The sequence below is a fragment of the Monopterus albus genome, unplaced genomic scaffold (genome assembly GCF_001952655.1).
Source record: "Monopterus albus unplaced genomic scaffold, M_albus_1.0 scaffold305.1, whole genome shotgun sequence".
In the NCBI taxonomy this organism is placed as follows: Eukaryota; Metazoa; Chordata; class Actinopteri; order Synbranchiformes; family Synbranchidae; genus Monopterus; species Monopterus albus.
The window spans coordinates 717,359-733,569 of record NW_018128185.1 but is presented as its reverse complement, the minus strand read 5'-3'; the positions used below and the strand labels follow the sequence as shown (position 1 = coordinate 733,569).

The 16,211-nt window shown below is 45.2% G+C and overlaps 2 protein-coding genes across 2 annotated transcripts in view; both read right to left on the bottom strand.

Annotated features, from left to right (window-relative positions):
- LOC109973784 (protein bassoon-like) overlaps window positions 1–326 on the bottom strand; it is a 22,635-nt gene extending 22,309 nt beyond the window's left edge. The window contains exon 1 of the mRNA XM_020623596.1: window positions 308–326. Coding sequence (XP_020479252.1) covers window positions 308–326 — 19 coding nt within the window. The remainder of the gene's footprint in view (window positions 1–307) is intronic.
- A 52-nt stretch (window positions 327–378) lies between these two features.
- Window positions 379–16,211, bottom strand: part of LOC109973783 (protein bassoon-like) — a 113,397-nt gene continuing 97,564 nt past the window's right edge. Inside the window, 7 exon segments of the mRNA XM_020623595.1 lie at window positions 379–740; window positions 1,644–4,149; window positions 7,627–8,400; window positions 8,403–8,541; window positions 9,431–9,681; window positions 10,105–10,275; window positions 11,587–16,202. Of these exon segments, the coding sequence (XP_020479251.1) occupies window positions 379–740; window positions 1,644–4,149; window positions 7,627–8,400; window positions 8,403–8,541; window positions 9,431–9,681; window positions 10,105–10,275; window positions 11,587–16,202 (8,819 nt within the window).

The window sequence follows — 16,211 nt, the reverse complement described above, 5'->3', positions numbered from 1 at the left end:
TTCACACAGGGCTTTGTAGTTTTGGATTTTGTTTTCCCTTAATAATAAAAACCTTCATTTAAAAACTGCATGATGTGTTTACTTGTGTTATCGTTGACTAATATTTAAATTTGTTTGATGATCTGAAACATTACAGTGTGACAAACATGCAAAAAGATAAGAAATCAGTAAGGGGGCAAATACTTTTTCACACCACTGTACTTGAGATGAAGGGCTATAAATACAGGTTAACATCTCCAATACAAATGTAATGCTATTAAATACAGAATGATATTCTATGTCAGGTGTAAAGGTACCCTGTATGTACCTGGTGGTTGGCCCTGCATGTCCATTGGCTGCTGGGACTTGCCGCGTGAGGATCGGTGTGGGTCCCCCTGTCTAGAGGTGCGCTGGCCGTGGTGGTGCCCAGAGGGATCCCGGGAGTAGTCCGAAGAGTGGTACCCTCCCTTTAGGGTGTCCCTTAGATGACCTTGAGGACCTCTGCTCATCTGCATGACGTGACGTAGATGAGTGTTTGCTAGCGGTGCCATGATGCCGGTGGTCACGGGATGAAGAGTGTCGCCCTCCATGGCCATACTCGTCCTGGGGCCACAGGTCCTCCTCAGGAGGCTCATCATAATCGTGGTAGGTATGTTTTACACCGTGTCGACTCCTCCCAGTTGAGTGGCTACCGCTGTAGTGTCGAGAACTGGATCGTGGCTTCTCAAACCAGTCAGTTTCTTCCTGGCCCAGATGGTAGGCTTTGGAAACCGAGAGTAGATCACAGTCAATCTCCATGTCGTTTGGAGACAGCGACATGCAGGCTGAGAGAAGGAAGGAGGCAGGAAGGAGAAGACCAAACGCATGCAAAAGAAAAGAATAGGAGGGGGAAGACAAAGAAAGGCAGAAAATAAAAATAAAAAGTTTTACATCCATGCAGAATACTCGACAGGTCACCTTCACATATTACACGACAATATAAACTGGATAAAACAAACAATGCCACTGCAAAACTGCCCATTTCTTGACCTAATTTTTTTCAGTTTCAATTTTAAAGCCAAAGACATGGGTGAAAATGAATGCTAAAGTTTAAATAACAGCCCTGTAAAGAGCAAACATTAAATTTATTAATTCTACTGTATGAATACAATTTAATTATTGCAGTGAGACAGTGCTGGCCCTCACTGAAAGATAAAGTCTAAATAAGGCTTTGACTGTGAAGGAGTGTTTTGCAGTGTAGACAAAGAATTCATAAATCAAACTACATGTAAAGAAAACATCAATGCCAAAGACATAATTAAAGATAAAACCCTGTAAAAACAATGTATCTGTGTCGTGCAAAAAAGACCTTTCAAGTGAATCAGTATAGCGGACGCAGAAAACAACCACGCCGAAGAACCATGCGAGTACTGGACACACAGACGACTGGACGAACAGGCGGAAAGGCGTACAGGCAGGCAGACAGACAGCAGTCCACTGATAAGAAAGCTCCAAGTGACTCTCAGGAAGAAGAAAACATCAGCATGCAACGGCTATCTCTGTCTCTCTTTTTCTTTCTCTCTCTCTTTGCTATTCCTAACTTCTGGGTGGGTGGGGGACGTTTAGATAAACGGTAGGGGCAGTAGTAAGTAGTGAGACTGTGGGCATTCAGCTCCCACAATTACCTTCACTATCTGACACAGCGCAATGATAATCGTCTATAATGTATGTATCATCCGATTTGTAGACGTGTGTCCGGGGAAGGTCCCGTATGTGGTCTTGTACGTCTGGCAGTGAGTGGCTGGAACCATAATGGCCATAATAGTAAGGATATCTACTGTAGCGACTGTTGTACGGGTCGGGACCTAAGCTTGATGATCGGCCAGAACCCATGAACCTCCCCAGGGGACTGAGTGGACTTTCCTCTTCAGAGTATTGCCGAGTTGGGTGGCGCCCCCGGCTGTAGCCAGATCGGTAGGAGCGATCATCCCTCTCATAAGATCGGCTGCGATACCCAGGGTAGTCCCTGGCTGAGATCTTGTCCATGCCATAGCCAGTAGAGCGGGAGCGGCCAGTAGAGGTGTAGTAAATTTGATCTTCATCCTCCACCATCGATCCATAGTATCGACTATCATGAGTAGTGCCACCGTTGCCCTCAAAGGCACTCCTCTTAAAGCCATAATCTTCAATCAGCTGGCGCCCTCGAATGGGGAAGGAGGGGTAAGCCCCACCTGTTGATGAAGAATAGGAGGCTAGGTCTGCCTCCACATCCCGAGCCTCCTCAATAGGGGAAAACTTGGAGATTTTTTGCTCCAAACTCCCCAGTTTCCTGTGCTTGCTGCGCTTAGAGGACATGACAGCAGGAGCCAGAAGGCCTCTGGAGGACAGTGAAGGTTTCTGTACCCCAGAGCGGACACTGCCAGGTTTGTAGTCGTAGTCATAGTAATAGGGGGATCCCCCACCCATGCTAGCGCTCACGCTGCTGCTGCCCCCTAGAGGTCCGTGCCTGTAGCTGCTCTTACCCCTGCTGTGGTGGTCGTACAGCTCTTCCTGCATCGCTGCTTCCTCCTCAGGTGCCCTGCCATATGAGGAGCTGCCAGTTCCCCCACGCGTTGTGCTGCCAATGGTGCTGATGTGGCCATGGATATCGCCTGAGTAACGCCCACTGCTGCCATGATGCATCATGTCCCCTGTTGTTGTGCCCAGCCCATCTTTTGCCGTCAGCTCGCTTACATCGTCAATCATCATGTAGTTTCTTGGGATGTTTTGCTCTAAGCCAGGAGCCCCATACATCCCATCTGCCGTGCTGTAGGTGGAGGGACTATCTACAGAATGTCCATAAGCACTGGAAACTGTAGAAGTATACTGTCCATAAGAGCTGGCTGTGGTGGCGGTGTAGCCATAAGTATTAGCAGTGGTTGTGGTATACTGGCCATATGAATTAACTGATGCAGAAGTGTACTGGCCATAAGTGCTGGGTGGCATGGTGGAGTAGCCACCATAGCTGCTGGACACTGGTGCTGAGCCATAGGGCCCATAGGAGCTGGCCATGGTTGTTGTTCCAGTGTACTGACCATAAGAGGGGGCTGCACTGGAATAGGTAATGTCCTGAGCCGTGGTAGTGACCACCACCGTGGGGTTGCTAATTGTCTCGTAATTGGTGGGCATCTTGTGCTCCAGATCAGCTAGTGAAGTCTGCCTAGGTCTACCTGGATGGACTGTCAGGATATCAACTTGGGGCTGCCCAGGGTATGGGGTGGTCTGGCTCGAGTAGGAGGACACAGCGCTGGGATAAGGTGAGCTGTGGGTGGGGTATGGGGGCTGACCAGGTGGTGCAGGGCCAAAACCTGTATGCCCCGGCTGGGGCTGGGGCTGAGGCATACTTGGTAACCCAATGTCTGTTTGGGGGTATGGGGGCTGAGTTTGAGGGTAGGTGTGAGAAGGATAAGAGGTTTGAGATGGATAAGAAGGTCCTGGAGGGGGGACATGACTTTGGAGGGGTGTAGGCTGTGGCAGTGCCTGGGACTGAGACACCGTTGGATAGGGAGGCTGGTTGAATGTTGAAGACTGGAATGGCACACTTGACTGTTGAGTTGGTGCTGCTGGTTGGCTCTGGGGGTATTGACAGGAAAGGAAGGACGAGGTGGGTGGGTACTGGGCTGGTGTGTTAAGATCACTGCTGAACTTGCTGAGAGGAGCAGTGCTTGGCCTTGTTGTCAGTAGCCCATTGGACTCATGTGATGCAGCTGCAGCTGCTAAACGTAGGTTATTCAACTCACTATCAGACATATAGTCCCTAGTGTCCCCCATACACCTCAGATAGGCAATATCCCTCCTCTCCCTCTCCTTGACCAGTGTCTCTTTCCTCTGGTGGATCCCCAGCTCAAGGTATCTCAGTTTAGCATCAATCTCTTTCTCTTCCTCTTCCAGTTCAGCTTGCTGCTTTCTCAGCTTGGTTGACTCTTGCTCCACGGCCTTCAGCTCATGGGTGAGGTCTTTGAGGAGGCTGGCTTTAGTAGCCAGGGCAGAACTGGAGCTGGGCTTGAGGCTGGGCACGGAGGGCAGGTAGACCTGTTGGAGGGCAGGCGTCATCATGGGCAGATGAGCTGTTGTAGTAGTCTCCTCTGGAGGAGGGCTGGGCAGGGTTCGTTTAACCTTACGAAGCAGTGAGCTCTGTTGGAGGGCTGCCAGCTAGAGAGAGGGGGGGGGAGAGGGAGGGATTGGAGAGCAGGAGAATTTGGGGGAGACAACAAAGGATGTAAAGAAAGGGATCAGACAGAAATATGGAGAGTGATCAAACAACAGAATGCAAGTTAAATGGAGAGGGATAAGAGATGGGAAATTAGTAGAGGGTATGAGGAATTTTGACAAGAGATAAGATATTTGTGGAATCCAAATCAAAATGTGACATGGACAGAGATCATGGAAGGGCAGTGTAGATGAATAAGCAAGGGGGAAGAATTGTAAAGAGTGAAGTATGAAGAGAGAAAAATACACAATAGGGGAAGATAGAAAAGGAAGGGGGAAAGGACAAAAGCAGGATAGAGAGGAGTCAGGAGGGGTGAAGAGGGATGTTGGAAATGGGTAAGGTGAAAGGGAAAATAAAATGAGAAAAAGAGAAAGGGATAGATAAAAGTAAATATAGTAGAGGGTGTTAGATGGACAGCGGGGGGATGAGATGAACAGAATGGGAAAAAGAGGAAAGAGGAAAACAAAAAGACAAAAAGACCAAGTAACAGAATAAATGGCAAGAGCACACAAGGGAGACAAAGGAGACATATATAGACACAGAGACAAGGATGACGGGAAACAAGAGTGGAGTTTGTGTTAGAAGACGTACAAAAACACTAAAATGAGTGCCAATTGTGGCGCAGTATGCTGTTAATTGATTACAAATATAACAACTGAAATGACCACTGCTTTAAGGATTTTGTGATTCAGTGGCTAACATGTTAAACAACAATTTGCCCCATTTTTGACCAAGCCTACAGCAGCAAAAACTTTAGAAAAACTGACAAAAATCTGTGTATCTGATTATGATTTTAGCTGTACATTTTGACTGCACACTATGGCTCTGAAGAAATACCGAACATGTGTGGGCTGGCTATTTTCCTCTCAAAACCAGCCAAGTGTTAATATCTTGTTCTGATGAGTCAGTATTTTCCTGTAGTTAATCAATATCATAAATGGCATTGGAATGAATGTGGGTTCATTTTTTATGCCTGTAAATACTTGCACTACCCATACAAGTTAACTGTATTTTAAATTTGTAAACACATCACAGTGTATCATGTATTGTTGATCATGTCAATCTGTGTAGGGGTGGTAGCATAAACAGAAAAAATCCAAAGGGTTTTATTATGTAGATAGTTCTAGCAAGTGAAAACATATTCATTATACCTCAAAGGATTTTGAAGAAAATGTCTACAGTGTGTAAAGTCTATATTCAACAAAGGGGTGAGGATCCTTTCTATAGAAATCACATTTTGAAAAATTTGTTTAGTCACTTTAAAGGGCATGTGTCAAATTCTTTCATTCATCTACTCTGCAGACAATGCAACAGCTAATCATGTGTATTACTAAAAAATAAGGAGGACACAGTATTAATCTGGTGACTCAAATCCAACACATGGTACATCTTATCCTACACAATCAGCACTGGTAACACAGAGTCTTCAATAGATTTGATTAAAAGCAGACATTTTCTTTGACCTCCCTTTGCAGTCAGGACCCAAGGCTCCAGTACAACCTGTTCAAGGAAATAAGGCTGGCAGAGTCAGTGTCACCTATTAATTTTGTTAGGTTTTGACGGATAGGTTTTGGATTTTTCAAGCTGATCTGAAAACAGTACTGATGTGTCCATATGAACATGAGAGTACACACAACTACTAGAACATAACCCTCTGCCACAGCTCAGCAAGGAACTTCTTTCTGCTGAACAAAAACAAGGAAAATTTGTCAGCTAGACTATAATTTGCAAGATACCACCTCAGATTAGTTTAGTGGGACAGGTGAAGCTTAATTTAGGCCACAAATGTACTCTGAAGTGTATTTTTACACAGAACAAGGGTTGTGTATTTTGTGCCTCATTATAGTGTAATCATGTTCTGGGTGAAAAGCTTCAGACTCAGTGTGGAGACTTTGTTACATCAACCAACTTGAATTCGGTGCCTTGAGTTTTTATCCTCTGTTTTGCTCTATAAATAAAGACTGTTGCCATTATTATTATAGCTGCAGTGTGTAAGATTAAGAAGAATTTATTAGTAGAAATGGGATATAGTATGCAAAATCATGTTTTCATTCATGTGTTATCACCAGATAATAAGAAGAGTTGCATTTTCTTTAGCTTTGAATGACCCTTTTATATCTAAACAGGACCTTCCCTATCATGGAGGGTGCCATATTGCGCTGCCATGGTTTTTAAAGTAGCCCAGAATGGACAAACCACGTGCTGCCTCTAAAACGTGAATTATTCTTTATTATGTTAAAATATCATTTTAGATTTGGTGACGCTTGCAAGACAAAGAAATAATGTTAGAAACAAGAAGAAGCATTGTGGTGAGTTTAAGAATTATGACTTGTTAAATGGAGAATCATAGTTAAGCTTTAACACCAGGAAAAGGAAGACAGTGTGAATCCTCATTATCAAAGAAGCAAAAACAGGAAGAAACAGGATAGGTGACAGCACAGGGTAAACATTGTCGTGGCCTTTCCCAGAGGGTAATCCTTGATGAGGGACAGATGTTTCCAAAATGACATCAAAGTTGCCTGTTTTCTGCTGGACAGGTAATTTAGCCTAACAAGTAAAGTTAACCTAAATACAAGTGTTTGTTTGTTAGCTTTAGCTAGAACATGGCCAGTTTTGGGTAACCCACTGCAGTTAAGTGAGCCACCATTAGCTTTTGCTTGACCAAGTCAGCCATACTTGTTTTCTGGGCTCACATTTTGTTCTACATTTACAGTAATCGCTGTGAGACGGCTGTGAAGGCTGTTTGCAATCTGCAACCTCACCACTAAATGTCACTAAATCCCATACGCTGTACATTCGTTTCTCTAGCTTGTATTGTGATCCTCATTAATTAGTCTTAAGAAATAAAGCCTTTTACCCCAAAATATGTTAATTATGGGAGACGTTTGCAACCTGCCACGTACCCTGTAAAAACAGTGATGCTTATAGTTGTCATTTTTAGGTTTCAGTGCCCCTGCTTTGTTTGGAGCCAGATAATGACACTCAAGTACTTATTAATGCACAAAATTACATCAATTACCCAATATAGATATTTTTTTTAGATACCAGATATCATAATAATATCAGGGTTAAACAGAGGTATTAATTATGAAAATAATCAGATAGTGTTTAACCTTCCTATACCAGACATTTTTATAATAAAGGAACAAGACAATTTAGCAGTGGGTTCCACTTTGTACTTCACTTTCATCGTAACTATTGTTTCATGAGAATAGGTGCCACTTGTTCCAAATTTGAAACATGACAGACTTAATAAAATCTATATGCCCTCAAGGATGCAGAAGACAAAAAAGTAAAAAAGCTATACCAAAGTAAATGAGTAATCATAGCATTCATATAAAACATTTGTAACAAAATTGCTTCTTTTTCTATATTTCTAAATGTATCTGTCAATGTGACTATGGTTTGAATGACCTTACCTGGCTCTGGAGTGCTTGTTGTTGATACAGAGACAGCCTGGCCTTGGTGTGTTCATCTGTGGTAGGGCTGAGGGGCTTAGGGTCTGACATGGACCTTTGGGTGCTCTTGATGGGTCGGGGAATGGAGGAGTGTCGTTGGGGGGACTCGGCTGTGTAGGACTTCTGCTGTGGTGTGACATGCGCCTTGTTCAGCCTCTCACTGGACAGAGATGTTTCTAGCAGGCGATGAGGGGATACCGGAGAGACAGGAGAGTAGAGAACCTGTGGAGATTTGGGGGTTGTGTGCTGCTGCCGGATGATACTAGAGATGGACTCATTGTGCAGATGGTTGTGAGGCTGGTAGTTGATGTTGAGTGGGTCAGGGCGACGTCGCTCAAATTTGGCTGCGTTTGCTGCAATGTGCTGTTGCTGGCGTTGCTGGGCCAGTAGGTCAGCACAACTGGACTGTTGTGTCCCTGTACTGGCAGAGGAAGAATATGGACTGACTGTTGTTGGTACGCTGAGCTGAGGAACTACAACACCCTGTGACTGGGCTTCCGGGTCAGTTTGGCATGCTAGAGACTGTCCTTTTTTGGTTCGCTCAGGTCCAGAGATGTAGTGCACAATCTCTACTTTATTTGGGTCTGGATGTGTCACATGGATTGCTGGGGAGACTCTACCTAAGTGCTCCACTTCAGTCTGGCAAGACATTTCCCTGATGGTCTGGATGGCGATACTGGAGGATACCAACTTGTTCGAGTCAGTTTTGGTGTCAGAAGCTGCATTGGCTGGGGGAGGGACTCAGAATGTCGGGAGAAGCGGGAACGTCTTCGGCGAACTGGTTGTTCTGTCTCAGCCTTGTCCTCGTCGTTGTCTGTCTGGACAGAGCAGTCAACACTGCGACCACGCCTCCTGGTGCGATGTCGCATCATGTATCTAGTTATGGAGAAAAAGGGGAAAAACAACAACAATAATAATGCCTTATATTATAATCTGCAAATGACATTTTTATTTTTTTGTACAAAGAGGATATGTTTTGGGTCCTGGTGTCAGGTTTGCCCAGCTCTCTTCTTTTTTCCTCACACTAGCCTAGCCCTTGCACTGATTACACTATTCAACACACCTGCCCCGCTTCCCTGATTACTCACCAGCTGCACCTCATTAGTCTCCTCCATACTTATACACTGTTCACCAGTCACTCCCCTGCCAGTTCTTTCTCCGTCTTCAGGCCAGTGGTTATATGTTGTTTTATCAAATTATTGTCTTTGTTCTCTCTAGTCCTTGTTAGCACCCTAGTCGTTATCCTGCCCTGCCGTCTCTAGTGTCTTCTTCCTCTTCGGACCTCTCCTCTGGACCCCCCTGGATTTAATCTACACCACCAGCCACCGCCTCTCAGGTCGATGCACAGTCTCCCTTACCCAGTGAATCCCTGCTCTTCTGTCTACAGCCATCATCACCTCCACCTCGACCAGCCCAGGAGTGACCTCTGCATCCGCAGCCCGGTACATCATCATCCACCATACCACTGACTGTTTTTCTGCTGCTGCTGATCGACACCCGGTCATTTACCTCATTACTCCTCCTGTATATACGTCACTACCTTCACTGTAAATAAACCTCACTGCTTGCACCGAAGCCAGCCACCTGGGTCCGCTTTTTATCTGCTCGCTCACTCTGTGTTTGAGCGCACCCTAACACCTGGCTTCCTTGCCTAATGACCACGCACATCTATATTTTTACTCCCATTCACCTACTGTTCATACTCTAAACACATGGATATGTCCACTCACTCAGTACACCCACTAACACACAAACGTGTTTTTACCTCTCCTCCCCGTCTTCATCGTCTGTCTGCACACAGCTATCCACAATCCTGCAGGGGTAAAACATTGTGCTGTCTCCGTCCATGCTGTCCCTGCTGAGCCTGGTCATGGAGCTGTGTTTCCTCATGGTGCTCCTTGTTTCCATGTGCTCTTCCTGGCTCCTTAGACAAATCTCTGATGAGGAGCTGGGGAGGGAACGGGATCCCATCCGAGAGTCAGTGTAGGGGTGCAGTGGCTGTCCACTCACATCCAGCTGTAGAAAAAATGATTAAGTTTGTTAGTTGTTGATAGTGTTACCCCCTCACCCATCATTGATTAAGGTGAGGATGAAAAGGCTTAGAAATTACACCTCATATCACCTCTTAACCACATTTTGGTACAATTATACACCAAAAATGATCTGAATTCATGAGCTATCAGAGTATACATCATTGGCATACTGAACTTTGATTTATGCCTCAGGAAGTGTCAGGTAGGAAAGAAAAAAAATTCTACAAAAATAAGTAGCCATGTGTCTTGCAAGTCAAGACTTTCTCCACCATTAGTGAAAGCTTTTCATGGCATCTTCTTTTTCTCACTCTCTATACCCTAAAATAAAGCTAAAGCCTCCAACACCAGTGCTAAAGGGTGTCACATTATTTATAAGTCATCTACCAGTGCTCTCAACTTCCCTCACCTGTATGCTCTGAGCTACAGCAACTGTTTTCTGTCTCTTCTGCTCTTCAAGCTGCTGCTGGAGCTGCTGCTGTAAAGACTGAATCTGGTCTAGTTGAGACTTCTGCTGGGCCAGCTGCTCCCTCTGGAGAACAAGTTGCTTCTCACGTTCTTGTTGCTGCTGCTGTAGAACCTAAAAAGTATTTATGGTAAGAAGAACAGAGAGAAGTGCACGTGGGCAAAAACACAGAGAGAATATAAGACAGAAATGTATGGGCAAGCATGGCATGAGAGTGGGGTGAGAGGTTGGGAAAGAAAGGATCCAACAAAAAGAAAAAGGTTGGAAAAAATGACAGAAATGTAGAGAGAGAAGAAAAGACAAAAGGTCAAGGTTGTTGACTTTTGATCAGATTTCATAAAAGCAAACCAAATCACAAGACTCCTGAAACTGAATGTGACATGGAGTTATTCTAGTGCTGATGGATTAGTTTTGAAAATGGTTCCAAGTTAGTCAAACTTGTATAAACTGGAAAAACCAAGAATGGAAGTGCAACACAAATTAAGCGCAACAGTTATGTTCATAAGAAAATACTGAATGCATCTTCTGTGCTGCATAATTGACAGGCTGGTGTAAATAAGGACTTTGGGTGTTTTGCTTATAATGTAGGTTATGAGATGCATATTAAACATTCCACCTCTATTTCATTTTCATTAAGGAAGGCTTCCACACCTGTTTAACAGAGTTAACTTGAAAGATTTTCAACTGCTTGTTCTATAAAGAAAGAAAAAAATTATCATGTTAGCCCTCTTATTACCTGTTGACAGCCCTCTTATTACCTGTTGAAACATCTCCACAAGGACCTATTAGGACCTCAGAAAACAATAAAGTCAAATGTTTATTGCTATATTATTATATGTTTATAACTTAATGTAATCATTTATGTTTTGCATATAAATTAGATCAACAAGTGGAACATGAAACCACTTTACAAACTAAATTTGAACATCATCAGTTTCCATCACACATTTATACTACAGGCATGTTCATGCACAATTCATATTCAGGAAATATCTGTTAAAATATATACCGTAGCATACAGCACAACTTTAGAACTCAGGCTTGATGCAAACATTTCTTTGAATCATGTTATGGCATTTTCTCTAGTAACAAAAGTGTAAAACCATCTTCTACATGGCTATTGGTTCACTGATTAAAAAAAGTGTCCTAATTTGTTACATGTACCTTCTTCAGGCACTGATATACATGCATTAAAAGACATGCATATACTGTACACAGAATAATTATTTTGGTAATAATATAGAGTACAGTAGCTCCATATATTGAACCACTGAATAAAATAAAAGATAAGATATACTGCAAGTAACACCATGACAAAAAAAAGCACAACACAAACCAATAATCAATGCAAAATGAAACAACCACAAAACCTCAAACAAGACACCAACTATCAAACCCTCCACTTTGTCCTGTTTCTCCCTCTACCTGTTCCTTGATGTTCTGCAGCTCCTGTAACTCTCTCTGCACCAGTATCTGTTCCTTCTCCCTGTGCAATTTCAACTCCATCCTTTCCCTTTCCAGCTCCTCCTGCAGGCGCAGCTGGCGGAGTTTCTCCAGTTCTACACGCTCTCTCTCCATCTGCAAGAGCTGTTCCTGCTGCTGATGCAGCCTCTCTGCCTCAGTTTCACCCTCCTTGTGTATTGCACCTGGTGGAGGGAATGGAGGAAGACCCCCCGGAATAGGTAAGCCTACTGGAGGTTGGGTGTAGCCATGGGTGTGTGAAGGACCTGAAGGTGGGTAGGCATGGGCTGCTGGAGGAGGCTGCTGTGGCTGCTGAGCAGTTGTCACTTGTTTCTGTTGTTGTTGTTGACTGTTCAGGTGTGCTTGGGACAGGTTTATTGGGTGCTGTTGTGGCTCTGTTGGTATGGCAACTGTTTCTCCTGCTGAGGTGACCTGCGCTGATGAGGATGTCACTGTAGCACCTTTACCAAGGTAAACTGGTTCATCCTGGACTGTTGAACAAGTAATTTCCATGGAAACAGATACCGGGGCACTTACTGGTACTGAAGTCACTGCAACACCAGTAGTGGCAATGGTCGATTTTGTTTGGAGAAGGCCTGGTGCTGGGTAACGGGCTGGAGCCTGTCCAGATAAGGGCATTCTGGGGCTCATTGGTAGTCTACTAAGACTGGATAGGGGAACCGGTGTCATGTTTGCAGATGGGTATGGCCTGTAGACTCCTCTCAGTACTGGGCGAAGAACAGAGGCAGGCTGGGTTGTGATGGGAAGTGTAGAAGCAATGGGTGTTTGAATGGTTGAGTAGATCATCCCATCAGAGGACCTGATAGCAGCAGGATACATGGCTCTAAGACTAGCCTGCCTGGCATTAATAAGGTTGGCCAGTGCTTGACTGTGGGAGATTGGCTTCCCATCTAGTCCAAAGAGGAGGTTTTGTCTCATGCCAAGACCTGCTGCAAGTCTGGATGTCCCAGGCCCAGTTCCTCTACCAAAACTACCAAACTGCATCAAATCCGGGTTGCTTCCATACCGATCCATGGAATTGAGTGCTGCACACATCCGGCTGATCTCCCTGGCAGTTGTGGCACTGTACTGAGCCAAGTTAGCTTCCTGGAAGCTAGCAATGTCACGAGCAGAGTAGCCATAGTCTGAACTGATGTTGGACAAGGAATTGTATCTCCTTATAGGCAATGTTTGGGCTGTGATGTCTCCTCCATGTCGTAAGTCTGTATAGGAACCATACTGCATCCCCAGATACCCTCCATAGCCCTGCTTCATAGCAGTTAGATCAATAACAAGTTCTCCTGGGGCTTGGATGTGTGGTTCTAGTTTAGGATGGTAGGACTGTAGCCCAGCTTCAGCTAGGTTTGTATCAGACATTGAAGACTGGAGCTTACCAGGGAAAGGCAATGTGTAGGCCTTACGTCCATCCATTGGATACTCATGGTACCTTCCAGGTTGTCTTTCTTGGTCAGACTCATAGGTGAGAGGTGGAGCAGATGGAGGCCTTATACCCTCTCTCTCAGAAGCACCAACACAGCTTCCACCAAATGGAAGCTGATAAACAACATCACAGCAAGCTGGCTGGCTGTCAGGTTTAATTTGACCTCCTGGCAGATCCACAGCATCCTGGCCTTCTTCTACCTTTACCAGCTGAGTCACTGCCCTGGCCTGCTCTTGACCCCCATCCACCTGTACTACCATGCTATGCAGTGATTTAGCTCCTGACAGCATACCAGGAGGACTGGGTTTCCCTCTCAGCTCAGTGGGACCAGTGCCATAGAGCTCAGGATTAATGACTGGTGATACAGCGCTGACCACAGCTGAGGCACTGCTAGTTTGGTTGACTAGCAAGTCTTTTTTCAGTAAAGGTGAGATCTGGCTAGGAACGCTGTACCTGGCCAGAGCAGATGCTTGTTGCTGTTGATGTTGCATTTGATGGTGCTGCTGCAACTGATGTTCAAGAAGCTCTTGCTGCTTTTGCAATTTTTCTTGTTGCTTTTGTAGTTCTCTTTGCTGGATACTGAGGTCTTCTAGTTTGGCATCAATTTTAGGTATTGATGGGTCAACTGAAAGTGAAATTTGTGGTTTGTTCTGTGAAAGACACACAGCTGAACCTATGCCCTGACCCAGATCTATTCGGTTTTGATGGGGATCACCATATACTATTGGCTGTTTGGGCTGCGTCATGAACATTGATGCAGCCACAGTGACACTCACAGTGGTTGGTGTGGTGGTCTCCTGGGTGTTCAGGTTCATAATTAGTGGTTGCACAATTGTTGAATGTCTGCTATCTTCTGATCCACCATGGTATTTTCTGCTTTCAGTGGCCAAAGAGGTGAGATCCATTCCTTGGTCAGTCATGATAATAGGAGTTGTTTTGGTGGCGGTTCTGAGGTCCACAACACTTCCACCTTGGATCATATGGCCCTGCTCAACCCTGGACGTACCTGGGACTGTAGATATTCGACAGAGGGAGATGTTATCCATTGACACAGACCCTCTGGTGTAAGTGCTGACTGTAGTGACCATACTTGTTCCCACATTTACCTTCTCCACTCTTTGTGTTTGGTAGAAACTGCGTGTAGGAGATTGTTGGTAAGGTGGTGTGTCCGGAGGGCTGCCACATGGGGAGTAAGTGTCAAATGTTGACTGGTGACTAAATCGAGTAGGTGAAGACAGAGGAGAAGTAGCAGTGTTGACAGTCACTGGTCTAGCTGGGCTTGGAGGCGGGGAGTATGGCACATCCTGAGATGACTGCTGTCGATAGAGCCACGGAGAAACTGATCGATGTGATGTTTGGGTTCCCTGAGCCATCACTGGAGATGTAGGCCCAGAGCTAGCTGACTCCATTCTCAATGCTGAACTGAAAGTTTGAGTGGAGAGCTCAGCTGTAGCCCTTCTGGAAGGTGAACGTGTTGGACTCTGTGGTGGTGGTGGTGAGGGAGAAAGAGGTGGACTGGTGCTCCTGTAATAAGTAGTATACTTGGAAGTACGTGGCTCAATAATTCTCTCAGTTGAAGGCGTTGGGCTGTCTCTGCCACCTCTGGCCTCCCCTACCCTTCTGGTGATCACTTCTCTTTGACTGTAAGCCTGGGTAATTTCTGCAATTTTGCTGCATACCCTTGAAACTGAAGCTGAGGATGTGGCAGGGCTTCCTGTGTGTCGGCCATATATGCTAGGCTGAGTAGATGTCATAGTGTGGCTTGAAGTAGTAGGAGAAATAGTTACTGCATCTCTAGCATAAACTCCATAAGCTGCAATAGTGGTGGCAGCCACTGTTGGAGTTATTCCATTCTTTCCTGCTTGGCTTTTGATCCTGTCTTTGTGTCCATCCTTTGCAGAGAAGTGCTGTGTTACTCGGACATCGGGGATGCGTCCTCCAGTCTCAGCAAATGAGACAGGAGCTGAGATCTGAGTGGGACTGGTTCCTGGAGTCAGAAGAGCATTGCTTTGCTCCAATAGTTTAGCAAATGCTGAGCCTGCGTCTAGTAGCTGTTTGTCTGGGTAAGAACTCTCAATCTCAATCTCTACTTGTTCATCAGTGGCCTGCTGCATCTTTGTGATGTTCTGAGATGTCTGTCGAATCTCCTCATAAATATCCGTCTCGGTTTCCACTGCCTCATTGTCGTATCCTGTTTGATCTTGTTCATATTCATAGTCATCATCATAACCTTCTCCGTTAATATCCTCCTCATAATACTGCCCAGGTCTTCCATGTTGCTGCTGTTGCTGCTGTTGTTTCTGCTGTTTTTGAATCATCTCAGCTTTTCTCATCATCTCCTCATAAACTTCCTCAGCACTCTTTAGTGGTTTGGAAGTTGAAGATGGTGCTGTGGTGGTTGTTGCAATTGATGACTTTTCTACTGGTGAATACAGAGACATAAAGGTTGGCAGATTGTACTCACTGCCTGACTTGTAAAGTTTTGACTCGTATCCTTCAGCCTCTGAGTCCAGACTCTGAGGGGAATATTCAGAAGCAGAAGAACGATGGAGTTCTTCCATTTCTGCAGCTTGTCTCAGCTCTTCTGTTGGAGAAGCATCTTCAATAGGTGAGAGATTGCTAGGTGGCGTCTTGGACCTCTCTCTGCGCCTCTGGGCTCTCAGCTCCTCCTTATCCCTTTTGGTCTTTCGTGCTGTGCTCCTTATTCTCTGTTGTTCCACCTCCCTCATCTTCTCCTGCTCTCTAAGAAGTTCTTCTTCCTCTCTCAGTTCATCCTCTTCTGAAGAGTCTTCAATAGTGGGAAGGAGAGGACCATGGGAACGGTGGCGTGCTTTCCTTTGCTGCTTGGCCTCTTCCAGCCTTTGTCTCCTGCTGGGGCTACTGTCACTGTCTTCCTCCATTGATGAAACAGAAGTAGGAGACTGGCCTGAGCCATATGAAGATGAAGTGGGTGGCAGAGAGGAGGAGTAGTCACCCCGAGAACGCTCCTCAGGAGATCCTGTCAGGCTCTCCATCTCTAGCTCTGGTTCTCGATCAAGACTCAGATCATTTTCATTACTCAACTCCATGTCTCGACTATAACTATTGGTATTATTGAGTTCAATAGTTTTGAAGCGCCTCAGGCCTCCTTGTGATGCCATCATATCTT